The sequence below is a fragment of the Ascaphus truei genome, chromosome 10 (assembly GCF_040206685.1).
Source record: "Ascaphus truei isolate aAscTru1 chromosome 10, aAscTru1.hap1, whole genome shotgun sequence".
In the NCBI taxonomy this organism is placed as follows: domain Eukaryota; kingdom Metazoa; phylum Chordata; class Amphibia; order Anura; family Ascaphidae; genus Ascaphus; species Ascaphus truei.
In genome coordinates, this window is record NC_134492.1 from 18710317 (window position 1) to 18731887 (window position 21571).

Below are 21571 nucleotides of genomic sequence, written 5' to 3' on the forward strand. Positions count from 1 at the left end.
ATAACCAGCTACAGAAAGAAAAATGAAACTACAAGATACTCCAAAAAACAAGCCAATAAGCCATAGTTCTTATATAGAATGTGATGGATAAACCATACACTCATCCCCTCTGATATTGTATAACACACTCTTGATCTCAGAAGCAAGTCACACAATGAGGGTTATTCATTAAAGTGTGATGGTGCCAGTCGGACACTACCGCATGGGAAAACCCAATCAAGAGTTTCCTTGTGGTTACGCCTGATCAGTGTTATCGCACGTTAATGAATGATCTCCGATATGTCATTTTGGAGGGTGGTGGTTCCATCAAAAAGACGGTTAGCCCAGAAAAATGTAAAAGTGGGAGATGGCGCGAGGGGATGAAAAATAAATACGCAAGTTGTGTACAGCTGGCTAAATATACAAAGGGAGAGGATGAAAAGCCAGCTGAGAGAAAACAGAGTGGGATAGCGGTCACATAAAAATTATCCAGTTATAGAGAGGACTGTGTGTCGGCTTACCATGTTAAGAAACTAACTTAAATATATAAAAAAATATTGACAGGTGTCGGTCAAAGAGCTACAATCACAAAACATGTCACTGCTATTCGTTTCGTCCTAGGTGGTGTTTGAGATGAGCGTGTATGGAATATATATTTCCCCCTCTCTCATACTATTCTCCTTTACTCTTAGCACTCTAGAACTCTATAAGGAGTATCAGGAGGAAGCATACAGCGTTTCTTTGCACCCGTCCGGACTGTATGCTCTGGTGGGATTTTCAGACAAGCTGCGTCTAATGAATCTGCTGATAGACGATATCCGCCCATTCAAAGAATTCACAGTTCGAGGCTGCCGTGAGGTAAGAACTGCCCTACAAGTTAATCCGCTAAAAATGCAGCAAAATGTGATATGCCTTCGTGCTTCTTGGTCACAGCATGTATACTGCTGCGGTAAAAACATATTACAACACCCATCGCCAGCACAATCTATCTTCAATTAAAAAGTACAACACTGTACAAATCAAACAAACGGATGCTCTCTATTTGCACTGGGACTTTCCTAGTGAATAACACCTGGACAGAGAGGGCATGTAGGGAGGGGGACTGGTGATAAGGAAGCAGTGGTTCTGCTGTTGGGTGTTCCTTCAGATAAGATGGGGTACCAAATATCACAGACTAATTGCGGTATATCAAGAACGAGAAGCTGGTATGTTATTGACGAACTACTCAGAATGTGCATGAATCAGCCAATCTCTTTCACTCCTCCATTCAGTCACTTCACTTCTGTTGTGTCTCTATCACTCAGGAATACTCTAATTCTTACACAGACTTTATTTTACGCTTTACTTGTGTCTTAATCACTCTCAGCGGTATCCATCCCTCAGATCTCCACTCGCTTCTCCTTTGGTGTGTCGCAGTTAGTCACTCCTCCGTTGTCTCACTGAGGCTCTCCTTTTTGCAGTGCGCATTCAGTCACGGGGGACATCTCTTTGCTGCTGTGAACGGGAATGTGATTCACATTTACTCCACAACAACCTTTGAAAATGTCATGAACCTAAAAGGGCACAATGGAAAGGTAAAAAAATGCTATCTTCTTAATTACTTATCTTTATGTAGTGCTGCCAGTGAACACTACAGGCACAATAAATTCCAAGTGTTGGGAAGCTCACAATCTTACATTTCGTGTCTGAGCGGCAAGGCGCTGGGTCTTTTCCAGGGAAAGTATCATCTTAATTCCGTAATGCAAATCCATCTGCAGGTTGGATTATCCTTCCGACAAGCTAATTTGTGGTTGTAGGTGCGGTCTGTCACGTGGAGTACAGATGACAGTAAGATGGTGTCCTGTGGCCTGGATGGGGCAGTGTATGAGTGGAACTCCCTCTTGGGTAAGCGAGAGTCTGAGTGTGTGCTCAAATCCTGCAGTTACAGCTGTGTGGTCATGTCATCTGATGCCAAAACCATCTTTGCTGTTGGATCCGACCAGACACTAAAAGAGATCAGTGATTCCCAGGTAATTTGACCTACATTATATTGTTCCTAACCTCTATAGAACTGTATAGCAAATGAATTTCCCATTTACTTATGATTTAACTCCTTTAATGTTAAAAGTCACTTTTATGGCATGGTTTGTAATAAAACTAAATGACCCTGCTTAACCACACATGTGTTGCATAAATGTTCACGTAATCTTGAATAATGCAGTCTAAATCCTAATCTCCATTGTTTTTTTTTTTTGTATATATCATTTTACAAATTACATGCATCATTATGTTACATATTCATATGTATTTACTGCCAATCCCTTAATGCTCCTGTTTATCTTCTTTTCGCAACCTCCTGAAATCTCACCCCTGCCTCTTGCTTGTATTTATGGTAGATTGTGCGTGAGGTCTCCGCCTTTGAAGTGACATACACGGCTGTTGCAATATCCCACTCTGGGCGTATGATTTTCACTGGCACGTCCAGTGGGAGTATCCGTTCCATGAAGTACCCCCTGCCTGTGCACAAAGAGTTCAATGAGTATCAAGCCCATGCAGGGCCCATCACCAGGGTAAGAGACCATATGTGACCCATTCTTCAAGGAGCTGTCTTATTTACTCAACTTTATAATACTCATTGATTTACGTAGCTTTACCAGAGTTTTTATACTATTCATATTTATTCTTTAATAATAGCATGTTCTTATATAGCGCTGCTAGTTTTACGTAGCGCTTTACAGAGACATTTTGCAGGCACAGGTCCCTGCCCCGTGGAGCTTACAATCTGTTTTTGGTGCCTGAGGTACAGGAAGATAAAGTGACTTGCCCAAGGTCACAAGTAGCCGACACCGGGAATTGAACCAGGTTCCACTGCTTGAAACTCAGTACCAGTCAGTGTCTTCACTCACTGAGCCACTCCTTCTCCCATAATTGCCTTTTTATTGGTTGGTTTCGCTGTTTGCGTTGCTAAGCTAAATTAAACCATACATTTATTTATTTTATTTATAAAATAATTTACCAGGAAGTAATACATTGAGAGTTACCTCTCGTTTTCAAGTATGTCCTGGGCACAGAGTAAGACAAATAATACATGGTTACAAATACAGTTATATAAATGAACAGGGTATACATTATATACAAGACATTGCGTGCACAGTTAAAGAAAATATATATTATGGGCGTATGAAACAGTTACAGACCACATTAAAATGTGTGACAGCCTTAGATTTGAAAGAACGTAAACTGGTGGCGGATGTGAGAGTCTCTGGTAGGTTGTTCCAGTTTTGGGGTGCACGGTAGGAGAAGGAGGAACGTCCGGATACTTTGTTGAGCCTTGGGACCATGAACAGTCTTTTGGAGTCTGATCTCAGGTGATAAGTGCTGCAAGTGGTAGGGGTGTAGTAAGGTTATGGAGTAAAATACATAGTAAGGTTATGGAGTAAAAACGTACAAAATCCTCCATGGAACCAACAAAGACAAAAATACCCATTGGTAGATCCACTTGTATGACTCTGCTCTTTGATACCCTGTTTGTGCATGTCTTGCACTGGTTTTAACACAAATCCTTTCTTCCAGATGACTGTGACCTATGATGACCAGTATCTGCTGTCCATCTCTGAGGATGGATGCCTGATGCTGTGGAAGATTTCTGACAAGGAGGGGCGAGGGCTGAAGCGAGACAAAGAAGTGGGTTATGCAGAAGAAGTCCTGATTACCAGGTCCGACCTGGAGGAAAAGGTGAGGTGAAATGCCTTGTGTTGGATAGAAGAGGTGTAACGCGTGACATGTCGAGGAAGCAAAAAGAAGGGTGCTTGAGAGATGGAGACCAGGTTTGCAGAAGGTAGAATAAGAAGGGAGCCCAAATATATGCAAGATAAATCTGATACTGATAGAAGCAGGAGAGGAGGGAGGTCAAGAGGAGACCTACACAAAGTGGTAGGGAAAAGCTGACATTGGAAGTATATACCTGATTAGATTCAATGACCCATTCAAATGCCCTAAATCTGGAGCAAAAGACTTTAACTGCCCTTATAGTGATAGCGTCGCGACGTTGCGTCAAAACAAATGCATTGCTGCCGTCGCGTGCGCTTATAGTAAGCGCAACGCGATGGCTTGGTCGCGATCACTGGAAGTCATCTCAATTTGATTTTTCCAGCGACTGCAGGCTGACGTGACCGTCGCCGGCCCTATAAGCGTAGCCTTAGGAACATTTCAGATCCAATCAGTTGCTCATTCCCAAGAAAAGGAAGAACTGTTTTATGTGACATATATTATTACAGTATTTACCTTTATTGATTTATATTCCATTGATGACCAAGGGGCAATTATCGTGCTGAATAAGCGAGATTAGTCCCAAGTTAGTGATGTATGAGAAGATTATTGACTAATAAACTGCATTATTGGTTTTGGGGAATATCTAGGAGTCTTTGGGAGAGATGATAGCGAGGGCAGGGGACAGAAAAGGAAATTGTGCTGTGTGTTTTTAGTACAATTCATGCTGCGGTCTGTGATGGCTTGTAGGAATTTCATTGATACAAACTGCTCCTAGACATTTTGTTCTCTGATATTCTACACTACAGAACCAGGTGTCTTTAGAGCTAAAGACATGTGTTGAGGAGCTGAAAATGGAGAATGCGTATTTTATTGTGGGTCTGGGGACAGGGAAGTACCCCTCTGTTCCATTGAAGAGAGGGGGAACGGGCCTGACGAAGGGGCTTACCCGAAACGTTGCCCCCCTGCTGCTTCCCCATGTTTGTGCCCACTTATGTTTTGTCTTGACCCTATATTGTATTTGTACCCTATTCACCGTCCCCTCCCCCCTTCCTTACTCCTTTTGTTTGTGCCTGCTATATGTTTCTATTATTACATGTTATCATTGTTTGATGTAGTGGATGTGGTTCTGTTTTTGGTGGTTTGTGTTATATATTAAATGTCATTTCATTTCTTTCTGGCATTATCCGTTTAATTTGTTCTATTATCTATAGACCGTGTGTGCTGGGCTTTGTGTTACTTGTATTCAGGCATACCCCGGTTTAAGTACACTCACTTTAAGTACACTCGCGAGTAAGTACATCTCGCTCAATAGGCAAACAGCAGCTCACGCATGCACCTGTCAGCACGTCCTGAACAGCAATACCGGCTCCCTACCTGTACCGAAGCTGTGCGCAAGCGGGGAGACTGTAGAGCCTGTTACACATGTGTTATTTACATCAGTTATGCACGTATATAACGATTGCAGTACAGTACATGCATCGATAAGTGGGGGAAAGGTAGTGCTTCACTTTAAGTACATTTTCACTTTACATACATGCTCCGGTCCCATTGCGTACGTTAATGTGGGGTATGCCTGTATGTTGTTTGGAGGTATTGGGTCCTCCGTAGTCCGTTGCACCCTGCACAAATTCTCTTGTTATCCAGTGTGTGCTGTATATCATTGTTCTGTTCTGATTGATACAAACCGCTCCTAGACGTTTTGTTCTCTGATATTCTACACTACAGAACCAGGTGTCTTTAGAGCTAAAGACACGTGTTGAGGAGCTGAAAATGGAGAATGAGTATCAGCTGCGGTTGAAGGACATGAACTATAACGAGAAACTCAAGGAGTTGACTGAGAAATTCATCCAAGAGATGGAGGTGCTCAAGACTACAAACCAGGTATGAAGTAGAATCGGACAGAACCCAAGGAGAGGTACGTGGAGAAAACCGCCTTTCACTATCCATTGCCATTTTCTAACCCTACCTAAGACACAGTGTGTTGGGTAATTGCTTGTAGAGGTGACTCCCCTGTATGTTACACACATTACACTCACTCCTCTCTCTTTCAGATTTTGAGGGGAGATTCGGAGAAGCATGACCTGAAGCATCAGGACGATCTGGTCAATCTGATGGAGAAACATACCTCAGAGGTGCAGGATCTGGGTATGATATACAGCTTACAAGGGTCGGAAAAATAAATACAATTACTCTTATGGAAACATTACAGATGTACAGATTTCTGAGCATTTGCTAAAAGAAGAGTAGGGCGATAGTGAAGGAAATTTGCTTGTATATCACTGTATTTATTTTTGCCAAGTTTTGATAAATGGTATCTTGGTATTTGGGCTTCTATCATTGTATAGATAATGGTACAAACAAAAAGGGACACATTGACCTAAGCAGGTGGGCCTTGCTGTCTATATAATGATGTCTATACAGTCGCAACCACTGACATTTTCAACGTGGATTAGAAATATTGCTTGAATAAGAAAACTCGACATGTGGTGTAAGATCAGGATCCGTGGCAGTATGATGTTCATATGGAGCATGTAACCTTCCTGTGGAGCATGTAAGGGAGTTTTACACCCTTTTGGGACATGAATCTATTCTAACTCTGTATTACCTGCCCCTTCAGAATCAGCCAGTAACCAGAAGCTGCTGCTGGAGTATGAGAAGTACCAGGAGCTGCAAGTGAAGTCCCAGCGCATGCAGGAAGATTATGAGAAGCAGCTGCATGAGCTGGAGGAGAGTAAGAACCAGTGCCTAGAGGAGCTGACTGAATACTATGAAGCAAAGTTGCAAGACAAGGTGTCCCAGCTTCAGCTGGTAAGGGTCACGCAACCATCTGGTCTGGACCTTTTTCTCAAAGTGTACTTGGTCACCTCCTCCTTTATGGCAGGGAGGGAAAAGTTCCTCTATCCCAGCTACACAGGTTTCCCGAATGCAGGGATGCTCTCTCCAAGTCACAGTGTTTCTCTCTTAGGCTCAGGAAGAGTCGCGTCAACACCTCCGAGAGTTTGAAGAGACAAAGAAGCAGATAGAAGAAGACGGAGACAGAGAGATTCAGGATGTGAAGATTAAATATGAGCGACGCCTGCGGGAGGAGAGGGAGACGTCCCTGCGCCTGAAGGGGGAGAGCGGCATCATGAGAAAGAAGGTGACGTGGAAATGACTCTTCTATCGCAACCCTCCATCTCTTCTGTCTTTGTTTTCCTGTAATATCTCCCTGCTTTTCTTTTCTCTTAAATCTCTCTTCTTGTCTCTCTTTCAACTTTCTCTCCTTGTCGCTTTCATTTCCGCCCCCCGCCACTCCATTTTCTCCTTTTCTCATGTTACTGCCTTTAAGTAACTCTCTCTTTTTGCTTTATTTTTATGTTTGTGATTGCTTCTCTCCTTTTCTGCTGAGGCTTTCATCTTCTTCATCTGTCTTTAGCTACCTCACCTACTTTTCAGCAATCTGCAGAAAGATATGAAGGTGGATAGTGCTGACAATGACATTTCGGGATCTATCTAATACCCCTATGATTAGCTGTCTCCCTCGCGGTCTCGCCTGTGCCTATTTGGTTCAACCATCCATTTTCCATCTTAAATGTTAGCAGTCTGGATAGAAACCATGAGAATTGCAGTAATGATACTGCTATATCTATTTCTGGGGTATTTCTGAACTATTCATTGAATGTCTTATGCTTTCACTGAAGACCGCTATTGCCACTGACATGTTTGTATTCCTAACAGTCTCTTGTTTCTTCTGTAGTTAACTGCAGCAGTCTCATATTTGACTAGTTGTCCCCTTGTGTATTCAATCTTGCCAGCTGCTTAACTGGGTAGCTCTCTTGTGACTGTGCTGCTCTTTCCCTCTGTAAATTATGTAGTTCACAAGCCTACAGAAGGACATTGAGGAGCGCGCTGCTGACATTGAGCGGATGAAAGGAGAGCAGCAGAAGTTGCAAGCGGTTATCAAATCCCTAGAGAAAGATATCCAGGGGTTTAAGAGAGAAATACAAGAGCGGGATGAGACCATACAGGACAAGGTGAGAGCACAGGCATAACCCAAACACAGAGAGAAAACACACCTCACAAATCAAACTGGCACACGCAGGGTGCCTGTTTCTTGGTGATTGTCTAATCATTGACACCATTAATGAGCCTTGCTTTGTAGGTTAGATTAACAGATTTGCTTTTCAGGCACTTTTACCTGCAATGGAGTTCAATATCTCTAAACGGACACAGTGGGACCTATTCATTAAACTATAATCATTTAATTTCTGGGCCAAAACAGGCATTTTCGCACCGCTTTGTATCGAGATATTCACCAAGCGCTTATCGCATGTCCAATCTGTGTGAATACAGTCGTTTTTGACACGATTTGGTTCTGGCTATGCACCAACCAATATGTATGGCTATCGCTAAGTTACATATTCATGGGCTATTCATTAAGCTGAGTCACGGACAGAAATCTCGCCTCCTTCAGGGGCTTTTTCTGGAGAGGAAAGGAGAGCGAAATGTGAAAACACAATGGATATACATATGAAATATGCTAATATCAATCATTTGAGCATATTTTTAATGTATTTCAGGTGTGTTCATCTCTTTCTGTCTTCTCCGTCTCCTCCAGCGCTATTAGGAGGGTGAGATTTCTGTCGGATTCCGGATGGTATTGCAGCAAATGGGGTGAAAATCACATGCAAATAAGATATCAAACTGTGCCATTTTTATGCATAGAATACGGCAATAACCAGATTTTGATTGCGGCAAGACTCATGCTGTTTGTGGACGATTTTGCATTGATAATATTGGAGTTTATTGAATAGAGGCGCCAGTAAATCTTGCCTACAAGGGCAGAACTGAAAATACATTGTTACTTTTCTATCATCATAGGACATTGTTTGCACTGTTTTGCAGGGAGAGCCTATTAGCAGAAATACTTACTTGCTCCACCCCCCTCTCCTCCCAAACGCACACATGCTTCGTTCCTTGACATTCTTAGTTTTCCCCTGCCCTTTTATTCGTTCCAAATTATGTCATACCAAAGGAGGGACAACTGACATGGGTGGGAGGGTGAGTTATACAGGGTATGACTGTGGAACCTCCATGGTTCCCTCCAACCCCACATCAGAATGTCATGGTCATCTGTGACACAGGAGAAAAGAATCTATGACTTGAAGAAGAAGAACCAGGAGCTGGAGAAGTTCAAGTTTGTGCTGGATTATAAAATCAAGGAGCTGAAGAAGCAAATTGAGCCACGAGAAAATGAGATCAAGGAGATGAAGGAGCAGATCCAGGAGGTAAGGTTGCTGTCCTCTCACACGGGTCCATCCTTTTTATCACATTAGGTTGTCTCTTACAGTACCTTACCGAGTTACATTGTTTCCTATTTTGCCCCTAACCTGTCAGTTTGTTCTTTTTAATTTCACCTTTTGCGTTTTTTAACTATTGTCTATCCTCATCAAGCTGTCCTTAAATCCATATATCGGTCACTCTGAACAGTGGCTTTTTCCTCCCATCCATCACTCCCTTCCGATTGGCCTGACCTTACCAATCGTAGGTCTCCCCTAGCTCTGGGGGGCTCAGCTCCAGTCCTCAAGCCCCCCCATCCCTCCCAACTAGTCAGGTTTCCAGAATATCTCTGCTTTAGCACAGTTGGCTCAACCAGTCCCTGCTTCGGCACAGGTGGCTGAAATCAGAGCCCTCTTCCTCCTTCTGAACTGCAGCGTCAAATGACTCTGCGGATGTCACCAACGTGACGTCACAGAGTCTCCTTGCCATGGCAACGTGACGTCGCAGCGTCAAATGACATCATGACATTGCGTTACCATGGCAACATGACGCCATGCAACATCACGTTGGTGACGTCCGAGGTGTCATTTGATGCTGCTGTTCAGAAGGAGGAGAGGGACGGCAGGTAAGGAGGCGGCCCCAACAGTTGTGCCTAGGAGTGGTATATTTTTAAATCCGCCGCCGACCCCTGCCCTAGCTTATTGATCTCTAACTCAGACACCTGAACGCTGTCCTACTATTTGCCCATCCCCATGCAACTTCCCATGCTAATGATTCACTGACCTGCTCGCCTGTCCCTCTCTGATGCATTTTTCTGCCCCATGAGGATCCACTGCTTTCTCCTGCTATTCTCTGTCAATTTTTGCAATCTGTTTGTCCATCTCTGGTATATTTACCATTCTTTAACAAGTTTACCTGTCCATCTGTCATCCCGATACTTCCCTTTGTCTCTCTTAAAACCTGTGTCACTTCCAACAACATGCTCTCTGTCTGTACAGATGGAGGCCGAGTTGGAGCAATTCCACAAGCAAAACACCCAGCTGGATTTGAACATGGCTGAGCTGAGACAGAAGCTGAAAGCAACTGATCGTGAGATGCACAAAGAGAGGCAGAAGGTAAGGAAGATACCGAAAGAATATCTAGGCAGCAGCCTGGCAATATGAAGGGATAGGGATTATAGCAAACAATCTTAGAGACATTTTTATTTCCTTCTGCATCAGTCTCCAAATGTGGACCTGGCTAAGGTGTTTGTAACATGTCTGCTACATAATAATAATAATAATAATCTCTTATTGGCACAGTTTTGTGAAAGGGAGAAACTTTTGATAAAATGCCAAGGGTGCATTATCTTACAGAAAATATTAGTATACAGAGCTAAAGCAGCGTTGCCTTAAAATCAGTTTTATATATATATATATATACTAGCTGAGAGACCCGGCGTTGCCCGGGATGTAAATGCGTAATAGGTAGTATTATTTATAACTCGTGGAACAATAGGTGAGTATTTGTTGTAAAGGTTTCGGGGGGGGGGAGAAAGGGGAGCGGGGGGGGAGAAAGGGGAGCGGGGGGGGAGAAAGGGGAGCGGGGGGGAGAAAGGGGAGCGGGGGGGGGGGGAGAAAGGGGAGCGGGGGGGGGGAGAAAGGGGAGCGGGGGGGGGGGAGAAAGGGGAGCGGGGGGGGGGGAGAAAGGGGAGCGGGGGGGGGGGAGAAAGGGGAGCGGGGGAGGGGAGCGGGGGAGGGGAGCGGGGGGGGGAGAAAGGGGAGCGGGGGGGGAGAAAGGGGAGCGGGGGGGGAGAAAGGGGAGCGGGGGGGGAGAAAGGGGAGCGGGGGGGGGAGAAAGGGGAGCGGGGGGGGGAGAAAGGGGAGCGGGGGGGGAGAAAGGGGAGCGGGGGGGGAGAAAGGGGAGCGGGGGGGGGGGAGAAAGGGGAGCGGGGGGGGAGAAAGGGGAGCGGGGGGGGGGGGAGAAAGGGGAGCGGGGGGGGAGAAAGGGGAGCGGGGGGGGAGAAAGGGGAGCGGGGGGGGAGAAAGGGGAGCGGGGGGAGAGAAAGGGGAGCGGGGGGGGAGAGAAAGGGGAGCGGGGGGGAGAGAAAGGGGAGCGGGGGGGGGAGAAAGGGGAGCGGGGGGGGGAGAAAGGGGAGCGGGGGGGGAGAAAGGGGAGCAGGGGGGGAGAAAGGGGAGCGGGGGGGAGAAAGGGGAGCGGGGGGGGTAGAAAGGGGAGCGGGGGGGAGAAAGGGGGGAGAAAGGGGAGCGGGGGGGGAGAAAGGGGAGCGGGGGGGGAGAAAGGGGAGCGGGGGGGGAGAAAGGGGAGCGGGGGGAGAAAGGGGAGCGGGGGGGGGAGAAAGGGGAGCGGGGGGGAGAAAGGGGAGCGGGGGGGAGAAAGGGAAGCGGGGGGGGAGAAAGGGGAGCGGGGGGGGGGAGAAAGGGGAGCGGGGGGTGAAAGGGGAGCGGGGGGGTGAAAGGGGAGCGGGGGGGGGAAAGGGGAGCGGGGGGGGGAGAAAGGGGAGCGGGGGGGGGAGAAAGGGGAGCGGGGGGGAGAAAGGGGAGCGGGGGGGGTAGAAAGGGGAGCGGGGGGGAGAAAGGGGGGAGAAAGGGGAGCGGGGGGGGAGAAAGGGGAGCGGGGGGGGAGAAAGGGGAGCGGGGGGGGAGAAAGGGGAGCGGGGGGGAGAAAGGGGGGAGAAAGGGGAGCGGGGGGGGGAGAAAGGGGAGCGGGGGGGGAGAAAGGGGAGCGGGGGGGGAGAAAGGGGAGCGGGGGGGAGAAAGGGAAGCGGGGGGGAGAAAGGGGAGCGGGGGGGGGGAGAAAGGGGAGCGGGGGGGGAAAGGGGAGCGGGGGGGGGGAAAGGGGAGCGGGGGGGGGAAAGGGGAGCGGGGGGGGGAGAAAGGGGAGCGGGGGGGAGAAAGGGGAGCGGGGGGGGTAGAAAGGGGAGCGGGGGGGAGAAAGGGGGGAGAAAGGGGAGCGGGGGGGGGGAGAAAGGGGAGCGGGGGGGGGGAGAAAGGGGAGCGGGGGGAGAAAGGGGAGCGGGGGGGGTAGAAAGGGGAGCGGGGGGGAGAAAGGGGGGAGAAAGGGGAGCGGGGGGGGGGAGAAAGGGGAGCGGGGGGGGGGAGAAAGGGGAGCGGGGGGGGAGAAAGGGGAGCGGGGGGGGAGAAAGGGGAGCGGGGGGGAGAAAGGGGAGCGGGGGGGGAGAAAGGGGAGCGGGGGGGAGAAAGGGAAGCGGGGGGGGAGAAAGGGGAGCGGGGGGGGGGAGAAAGGGGAGCGGGGGGGGAAAGGGGAGCGGGGGGGGAAAGGGGAGCGGGGGGGGGAAAGGGGAGCGGGGGGGGGAAAGGGGAGCGGGGGGGGGAAAGGGGAGCGGGGGGGGGGAAAGGGGAGCGGGGGGGGGGGGAGAAAGGGGAGCGGGGGGGGGGGAGAAAGGGGAGCGGGGGGTAGAAAGGGGAGCGGGGGGGAGAAAGGGGAGCGGGGGGGGGAGAAAGGGGAGCGGGGGGGGGAGAAAGGGGAGCGGGGGGGGGGGGGAAAGGGGAGCGGGGGGGGGGAAAGGGGAGCGGGGGGGGGAGAAAGGGGAGCGGGGGGGGAGAAAGGGGAGCAGGGGGGGGAGAAAGGGGAGCGGGGGAGCGGGGGGGGAAAGGGGAGCGGGGGAGGGGGGAAAGGGGAGTGGGGGGGGGTGGAGAGCAGTGGGCATATGTATTGTCATAATTTATGTATGGGCATTTCCCCCCCCTCCTCCGTGCGTCCGTCCCCCTGCTGGTTCGGCTGGTGGCCCCCCCGTTCCCCGTGACTCCCCCCCCCGTTCCCCATGACTCCCCCCCCCCGTTCCCTGTGACTCGCGCTCCCCCCCCCCCCCCCTGGCGCCCGCTCGATGTGGCGTCTGGCTGAGCGGCGGTAGGAAGCGCCCTGTGTGTGTGGGCCTGAGGCTGAGGCGGGACGCGCAGTGGGCCTGAGGCTGAGGCGGGACGCACAGTGACTTACCTGAGCGGGTGGTAGCGCCGGGGAGGTAAGGGAGCGGCTGGGGTAGGAGGGCCGCACTTCCCGTCCGGAGCCAGTGCAGGACGGCGCACATGAGGGGGGGGGGGAGGGGGGCGACAGAGGGTGTGTGTGTGTGTGTATAGAGCTGCTGTGTTGTGTGTGTGTGTGTGTGTATAGAGCTGCTGTGTTGTGTGTGTGTGTGTGTGTATAGAGCTGCTGTGTTGTGTGTGTGTGTGTGTGTGTGTGTGTATAGAGCTGCTGTGTTGTGTGTGTGTGTGTGTGTGTGTGTGTGTGTGTGTATAGAGCTGCTGTGTTGTGTGTGTGTGTGTGTGTGTGTAGAGCTGCTGTGTTGTGTGTGTGTGTGTGTGTGTGTGTGTGTATAGAGCTGCTGTGTTGTGTGTGTGTGTGTGTGTATAGAGCTGCTGTGTTGTGTGTGTGTGTGTGTGTGTGTGTGTGTATAGAGCTGCTGTGTTGTGTGTGTGTGTGTGTGTGTGTGTGTGTGTGTGTATAGAGCTGCTGTGTTGTGTGTGTGTGTGTGTGTGTATAGAGCTGCTGTGTTGTGTGTGTGTGTGTGTGTGTATAGAGCTGCTGTGTTGTGTGTGTGTGTAGAGCTGCTGTGTTGTGTGTGTGTGTGTGTGTGTGTGTGTGTGTGTGTGTGTGTGTGTGTGTGTGTGTGTGTATAGAGCTGCTGTGTTGTGTGTGTGTGTGTGTGTGTGTGTGTGTATAGAGCTGCTGTGTTGTGTGTGTGTGTGTGTGTGTGTGTGTGTGTGTGTGTGTGTGTGTGTGTGTGTGTGTGTGTGTGTGTGTGTGTGTGTGTGTGTGGGCCGTCACTCCGCCTCAGGCCAATGAGAGGTGTGCGGGGGCGGGCGACCCAAGGGACCAATGAGATTTCCCCTAGGGACACCGGACATCCAGGCAGGCAAACATACAGTGCTTTCACTAATATAGTATAAGATAGATAGATATAGATATATATATATATATATATATATATATATATATATATATATATATATATATATATATATATATATATATATTTATATATATATATATATAAGTTGTGTAGTATTAAATAATATTTACTGCATTTTTTCCCCACTCTTTATGCCCTTTTTTAAAGGAGCAGTCCCAGACCGCGATTCCCACCCCCAAAAAATAAAATAAAATTGAAGCAGGGGGTCTCCGGAGCTGATCCCCATTAATTTCAGCTCCGTGGACCCCCTACTTCCAGAGATACTTACCGCCAAAGTATGTGCCGTTAGCTTCTCTGTCAAGCAGAGCTTTCGGGTTTGAAGCTCCCGCGTCACATGGGCCGATAGGAAGCCGCACCGATGACATCACGCCTTCCTATTGGCCCGCAGGCCAGGAAATATCTGAACAGCAGACATAATGTGAACCCTGGTAGCTACGGAGCGCTGCTACCGGCACCTAATTCGCAGGTAAGTATCTCTGTAAGCAGGGGGTCCCCAGAGCTGAAATTAACGGGGTTCAGCTCCGGAGACCCCTTGCTTCATCCCTACATGAAATTTTTTTAATTTGCCCAAACATCCGCCCCTTGGTATGGCCTCTTTAATGAGTTTTAATGTATTAAGCTTCCTCAGGTTTCTATAGCAGCCATATAGGAAGCCACAGCACTTCCTTTTTTGAAATAGGCGGCCATATTGGGTGTCCTGGGAAGCAGCCTCTTTGCCGATTTACCACGGGAGAATGGATCGACCAGCCGCTTAGATAATTACATTGCCTTAACGTTAAGCAACTGCTGCATCTATTTATTTTATTTTTTTAAATGGCACGAGCCAATGTCACTTTCACGTGAGACATGCAGAGTTTGTGACTGTAATAGGAATGGCAAGCAAAAACTTGGATGAGCAAGTTCACATAACGGTGTCTCTCTCATGTGACGATGGAAGACCTAATACATAGAGATGTATACAGGTTTGTGCATACATATTCACTTGTAAGGTACATGAACACAAGCTACGATCTTTCACCCAGGTTCGTGATGTTGAAGCTGTCGTTAAACGCTTTAAGACTGACCTACATAACTGCGTCGGCTTCATCCAGGAGCCCAAGAAACTGAAAGATAACATTCGGGAACTGTATTCGAAATATGTGCAAGAGAGTGATGTGGTGAGTACTTTAATGCAAGAGCTCTTCTCTAGATGGTCCTTAGACGGTCTGTGGGTTTTGAGGCACTCACGTATAGTGGGTCTATCAGAAGAGAAATTCGTGCTGTTCGAGCGTATGCAGAAATCCTTGTGTCCACATTGAACAATAGAAAGTCTCCCATCGCAATTAAATTCATATCAGGAGATAAGAGGGACTTTTTGAGTAGAATAATATCATCAAAGGACTGATACTAATTCGACCAGAAATAAGAATAAAACATTCGTACTGGATGTTTAAGCCCCCCAAAAATCTGCACTACTTATAACTATAAATACAGGTGATAATATATGAAAAATTAGTGTATGTATGTGTGTGTGTGTAAGTATCAGTACCGTGTTAGCCGAGCTTAATAATCAAAAACAGATAGTCGATACCATTCTGTGGCTAACAAAATGCTTTTATTTGTGCAAGCTTTCATCTCTTCTTCAGGTGTAGTCACAATTGATTCAGCCAAAAAACTTTCTTGAAACAAAGCATACACATATATACAGTACACACACAAAAGGAAAAAATCAGTTTGTAAAATAGATATAAATTGGTGACAAAAAAAAACAAGTGAGGCATAAGGGCTAGGAAAAAGTTCAGATAATAAAAGATCCAAATGAGAAATCTCGAGGTGCTGCTGGTTCTGGTAGAAGGCTCAGTCAAACCTTCAATATTGGGTAGAAGAATCTAAAAGACATAAAAAATGTAAAAATGCATTTGCATAAAAACTTGGTTATGGGGCTCATATACTGTGCATGCGGAAATCTCAGACTTTAAACTTTAATTCAACCTCGTCTCTGTGATGCTCTAGAATTGGTCTTGTGCATCTGAAGCAGTTACTGAACCGGTGGTAACCGCAGAACAGTTTTGCACTTCTTTATTCTGAAGCGGTGAATAACTCAATGTCACTTTGACCTCATGATATGATTTGAGTTTGGTGAAGCCTTTCTAGTGTTGAAGATCTTCTCTCTATACCTCTCATTACCCAGTGCAATAGTGCCTCAGCCTAATCATATAGTTTACGTGGAAGAGGTGGATTTTTGCTTATAGATCCAATTTTGCTCAAACATGTTTTCATTAGCGGTCACTTATCAAGAACCAGGGATGTGCTTAGGCATTAAATGGATGCAACTGGGGCCATTTTTACCTTCACAAACTGGCAATCCAGTAACAAGAATTGCATTCAAAATCTTCACTACCACAAGTTTCTGAAATGTTGTGCTGGCTACATCATATAGCAGATCTTAACATAAACACATTTTATGTCCGAATGTAAATATAATTATTTTTTGTCCCAATGGCTTGACAATGAGGGGGAAGTCTCTTGGCTGAAAACTGGAACAAAACTAGCGCAAAAACTGCGCCCCATTTATCAAAGAAAACAAAATACACCATTAAAAGCAACTTGATTTTTCAATTGCGGCTCCTTTTTCCCTAATTTTGCAGTGAGGTGACTTTAAGGCCTCGGGCATGGTCAGCGCTTATGCGCTGAGGCGCGCTGCTGCTTGGCAGTGAGCCCCTGCAGCCGCAATGAGAGCTTTAGCAGGGGCTCGCTTACGCTTCCGCAAGCGTGCGGAAGCGTAAGTCTTAGCAAAATTTAAAATTTTCGCGCTCATGGGAGCGCAGGGCCGGTCACGTGAGCGGTTCGCCCAATGAGGGCGAACCAGCTCCGTGACGTCACTGGCCCGCCCCCGACACGCCCACGGACGGTGCGCTAACCAAGGCCAGGGGAAGCACCCGCTTTCCCTCAGCCTCAGCGCGCCTCCGTACGGGCTGAGGCACCATGGACTCGGCCTAACGCATAAGCTATAATGAATTTTTCAAATATCAAATCTCCAACAACCTTTGCACTTAATCACTATTTTTCCTATGTTTTTACACCTGCCTCCAATATAATGTCCTCTTCCCCACCACTCAGGCAGAAATTGTTGGTGTGGACGCTGACATCCAACGGGAATATGCTCGCCAGCGCGAGCATCTGGAACGCAGTCTGAGCACCTTACAGAAGAAACTGCTAAAAGACACGGAGATTCACCGCGCTGACAATGTGCGGGTCATGCAGGTATGAAGTACATCCTATTAATAAATGCATCCTTTGGGGGGACAGGTTAAAATGCCCCATAACTCTTCTCATAAACACCCCATGTTTCGTCTTGTACAGGAAAATGTGACCCTAATTAAGGAAATTAATGAATTGCGTCGAGAGCTGAAAGTCAGCCGCACAAAGGTTCACGAACTGGAGTCGGCTCTTGGGTTAAACAGGAAAAGTGGCAAGGCCAGCCTCGCAGCCACCAGAGGTATCGGCAATTACAGCCCTGTATCCTGCTACTGCTGGAGAACTCCTCATCCATCTTCCATTTGTGTCCCTCTATCTGAGTTCATGGCCCCTTTTATGTTGTTTGTCCTCACAAATTACCTCCCTGTTGTGTTCCTACCGCCTTGCACCTCATCCCTCCGCTTTGCCATACATAAAGGTGTTCCTTTTCCACCCTATTTTCTTCACGCACAAAGATCATTTTTTAACTCCCTGCTTCTTTGTCCCACTCACATACCTCTTCTTTGCCCTCTCATTCATACTCCTTTTTTTTTCTCTTCCATACTTCTTCCTTCTCCAGTCCAGCCCGTCTTGCTCTGTCTCCCTCACGATGATCTACTTACCTCTGTGTATTCCCTGACAGTGTCTTCTAGTGAAGGACGGCTTTCCCGGGGGGTTCTACGGCTAAACATAGAGGAAGAGACAGCCAGGATTATCGACATGCAGCGACTGGAAATCAAACGACTACGAGATCTGATCGAATCACGAGGACACATGCCAGGTGGCAGATCAGTCTCTGCGGGTAGATTGCCTGCACTGACCATGTGAGCATGCCAATGGACAGAGGACCTCAATGAGCCGCTGTTGCAATAACACACATTTAATCCACAACTAGCAAACAATAAACTATTTCTTTAAACTATCATGTTCCGACTGTGTGTATGTCTTACGCTGTGACGTTCGAAACGCGTTGGATGGGTCTTTTGTCACATTAAAGTGCCCTTTTAGTCTATTTTTGATTCTGGGTCCTTCCTGCTCCGTTTTTGCTTGTGCGCTTTGTTTCTCCATTTATTCCTGTTTACTACAATATTGGAAGCTGCACAGCCTGCCTATCACTCCTAGGATTTGTGAGTATTGCTTATTATTCAGGGGAACCTGCCAATGAGACTGATTGTGGGTGGGCTTGTACCATCTACCACCTGTCTTCAGGAGGATAGTACCCATACTAGTGGTTATTATGTACTAATACCATTACTCATTTTTTATACCCTGGATTAGTGGTTTTGGCTTATAATATTCTTTTATTCCTGGCATTGGAGCGCTTTAGCCTATTTTCTCTGTATGTCTTACTTGCCTGATGCATGTTTATTTGTGGTGTGGCTGAAATGAAGCACAGTGTATATAATTGTATACTTGTGGAATACAGCGGGTGGGTTGTATTTCCAATAATATTGCATTACTAATGTGCAAGTCAATATTGGAATGAACGAGTATACAGTGGCTGGAAAAGGTTTGTGAACCCCAATGATAATTACGGAAATTCCATCATTTTTCCATGATAACCTTGAATCAAGAGGATAGCCAGGAGGAAACCACTGCTCTCTAAAAAGAACATTGCTGCCCGTCTGAAGTTCGCCAAAGAGTACATAGATGATCCACAAGAAGTCCACAAGACTTCTGGAACAATGGTCCCAGGACAAACAAGTCAAAGGCAGAACTTTTTGGCCTCAATGAGAAACGTTATGTTTGGCGAAAACAAAAAACTGCGTTCGAATAGAAGAACCTTATCCCTAAACCTACATGTATTTAAAAAAGGGGGAAAGCAGCAGTGCTGTTACACTTTCCTTCTTGTCGCCCCCTCCCCCCAACACCGCCCACCACTCTACCTGGTTACCGCCTGGAGACGGGCCAGGGAGCATGTGTCCAGGACATAGGCTTGGATGCACAGAGAACAGAAGGCAGTACATTATTGGGGAGAATAGACACACCTATAAGTCCAGGAGTAAAACAAATGTCTTCCAGTTAAAGATTCACGTGTGAAAAGCAAAACCTTTTCTTCAACGCCTCATACAGCGTTTTAGTACGTCATTCATTTTTCCCATTTCAATATGTAACCTTGGTTAAACATTTAACAAACACCATCTCAGAGAGTTTCAAATGTGTGATCCATGACCCAAGTGACAGTGGTTAGTAAGAAATGCAGAATAAGTTTTTTTTTTTTTTCCCTTTGGTTATTCTAACATCTGAAACATTCGTTCTAAGTGAATGTCAACCATTAATTTAACCTATTCATTCTAGTTGAGATTTCATGAAGTTCACTCTTCTTTTGCTTACTGTGCACATTCCTACGAGCCGTCTATAGCCCAAGATGAGCATCAAAGACCAGACCAGAGCTCTTGTACAGACGCTCCTAAGGCTCTTTCTCAGGGTATATGTACTATCTCAATTTAAGTATCAATGTCATCCTTAAACTGGTTTAGTATTTAAATGATGGTGTAGTAAAAATTCTGAAAATCATCCAACCATCTATTTTTCTTAAATCATGTACCAAACATACAGATCTCTGTTGATAATCTGTAATACCACAAATAAAGATTATGGGGCATATTGACTAAATTGTGCTACTCCATAAAACACGTTCCAGCACGGCTCCATACATATGACCCTTTACGACCTATTTAAGTGATGGCCCCTTCCTCCCAAAGCTTATGAAGTAACACCGCTTAGTTAATATAGCCCATTCACTTGAATGGGGCAGTAAGGTATCTTCCAACGTATTTTTGAGATTAGCACTTCACAGTAAATAGGGCCCATACTCTTTTATTCCATGTCTCCTGCGGTATCTTGCAGTGCCAGTTTCATCACAATAATTAACCTGCATCTTGGTCAGATTTCTCCAATAACATGCATATTACCGGAAGGAACTTCTGGCAATGTGACAAACCCTGAAACCCCCCCCCCCCCCCCCCCGCCCACTGCAAGACAGACCAGCAATGCATCACTTTGCAGACCCCTCCAGCAGAGATGTGTTTAAATATTCTAGAGCAGGGAAAGCCAACTCCAGTCCTCAAGAGCTACCAACAGGTCAGGGTTTCTGGATATCCCTGCTTCAGCACAGGTGGCTCAGTCAAAGACTGCACCACCTGTGCTGAAGCAGGGATATCCTGAGAACCTGACCTGTTGGTAGTTCTTGAGGACTGAAGTTGGCAACTCCTAGATTCTACTAGGGTTGTACATGCATTATTTGGTAAAAGGCTGTCCTTTTGACATTACTGACTGTGTATGCGAATCGTAAATTAATCAATACCGTGATGTTTCCTAACCTGCCTATGTGCTAAAACAAGAACACTATAACTTTGGATAGCAGAACTCGTGGTAACATACCAGGCATAGAACGTGACTACCTACATCTGGGCTCTTCAACTTGTTACCCGCAAGCCAGATCCAGCAGCTGGAGAGCCTTGGGGTGTCCTGCTCATAGTCATTTCATTGTAGCTGGTCAGGCAACTTTTCACACTGGCATTTTCTGTTGGGTAATGTAAATACATATGGTACAGGTGTTAAATATCCAAAATGACATTATGATACTTTTCTGGCGCTTCTATTTTATGGGGGGTGAGGGGGTGGAATACTAGTTGAAGACCCCTGATGTAGCTTCATTCAGAACAATAAATCAAGAGGTTCCCAGGCTTTCATTTTCCCTCTTATCGTGTGTATTGTTTATGGTTTCTCCCTTTCCCTTTGACAGTAGCTCCCATCACGTTGCTATAACCAGTCCCTTGGTAGAAGCCCAGTTCAATTCTTCACAGAGCTACTTGCTTTTCCAGAAGAGCCGGCATCTGTTGTGTTATATATTTAATAATGAAAAATATAAGTCCGTGTTTGGTCATTCAAAATCAGGCATGCCTGGTGTAGTAATTTGGTATCATAGAAAAGCTACTGAATTTCTGGAAGCTTCACATGAACTAGCTGCATGTTGGGGATAGGTAAGTGGGCTGTGCTATAGCTGTGTTATTTTATTTAAGAAAGAAACAAAGATTTGGGTGATTTTAAACAAACCATTTATACTGACTACAGTTATTAATAATATGTTTGTCCTGTTCTACAGACCTGTACAAAGTGGGACTGTTCTGGGTAAATAGTAATATTTGGTAGCTTTGATGAGGGCAAAGATGCTGGTTTGGGTACAGAAAGGCATGAGACATATGTTGGGAAAACATAAGCGATAAATACTGAGGTATTAGCTTGGAGTTTCTAGGTGTTTATAGCTGTAAAGCAGAATATGGAGAGGTACTGTAAATCTGATCTTGCCTCCGTTGGGCTGTACACACAATATTTGTTTGGTAAGCTTGTGACATGCAGGGAAGAAGATAATGTTGCATTGTTGTCTGAAATTGCATTGCCTATCGAGTAGAACAATGGAGAGTCTTAAGTTGT

At 46.7% G+C, this 21571-nt stretch overlaps 1 protein-coding gene across 4 annotated transcripts in view; it reads left to right on the top strand.

Moving 5' to 3' along the window:
* Positions 1-18057, top strand: part of CFAP57 (cilia and flagella associated protein 57) — a 26242-nt gene extending 8185 nt beyond the window's left edge. For 3 of the 4 annotated variants that reach the window (XM_075616051.1, XM_075616052.1, XM_075616053.1), the window contains 16 exons: positions 672-837; positions 1440-1553; positions 1776-1988; positions 2355-2528; positions 3532-3693; positions 5455-5610; positions 5781-5874; positions 6347-6537; positions 6695-6868; positions 7584-7742; positions 8853-8996; positions 9987-10103; positions 14941-15075; positions 17018-17161; positions 17261-17396; positions 17778-18057. In XM_075616051.1, the coding sequence (XP_075472166.1) occupies positions 672-837; positions 1440-1553; positions 1776-1988; positions 2355-2528; positions 3532-3693; positions 5455-5610; positions 5781-5874; positions 6347-6537; positions 6695-6868; positions 7584-7742; positions 8853-8996; positions 9987-10103; positions 14941-15075; positions 17018-17161; positions 17261-17396; positions 17778-17962 (2464 nt within the window). In that variant the 3' untranslated portion in view covers positions 17963-18057. Of the gene's footprint in view, positions 1-671; positions 838-1439; positions 1554-1775; positions 1989-2354; positions 2529-3531; positions 3694-5454; positions 5611-5780; positions 5875-6346; positions 6538-6694; positions 6869-7583; positions 7743-8827; positions 8997-9986; positions 10104-14940; positions 15076-17017; positions 17162-17260; positions 17397-17777 lie in introns of those variants that run through there. The other variant, XR_012804046.1, reaches the window with a different exon arrangement.
* The last annotated feature ends 3514 nt before the right edge of the window (positions 18058-21571 follow it).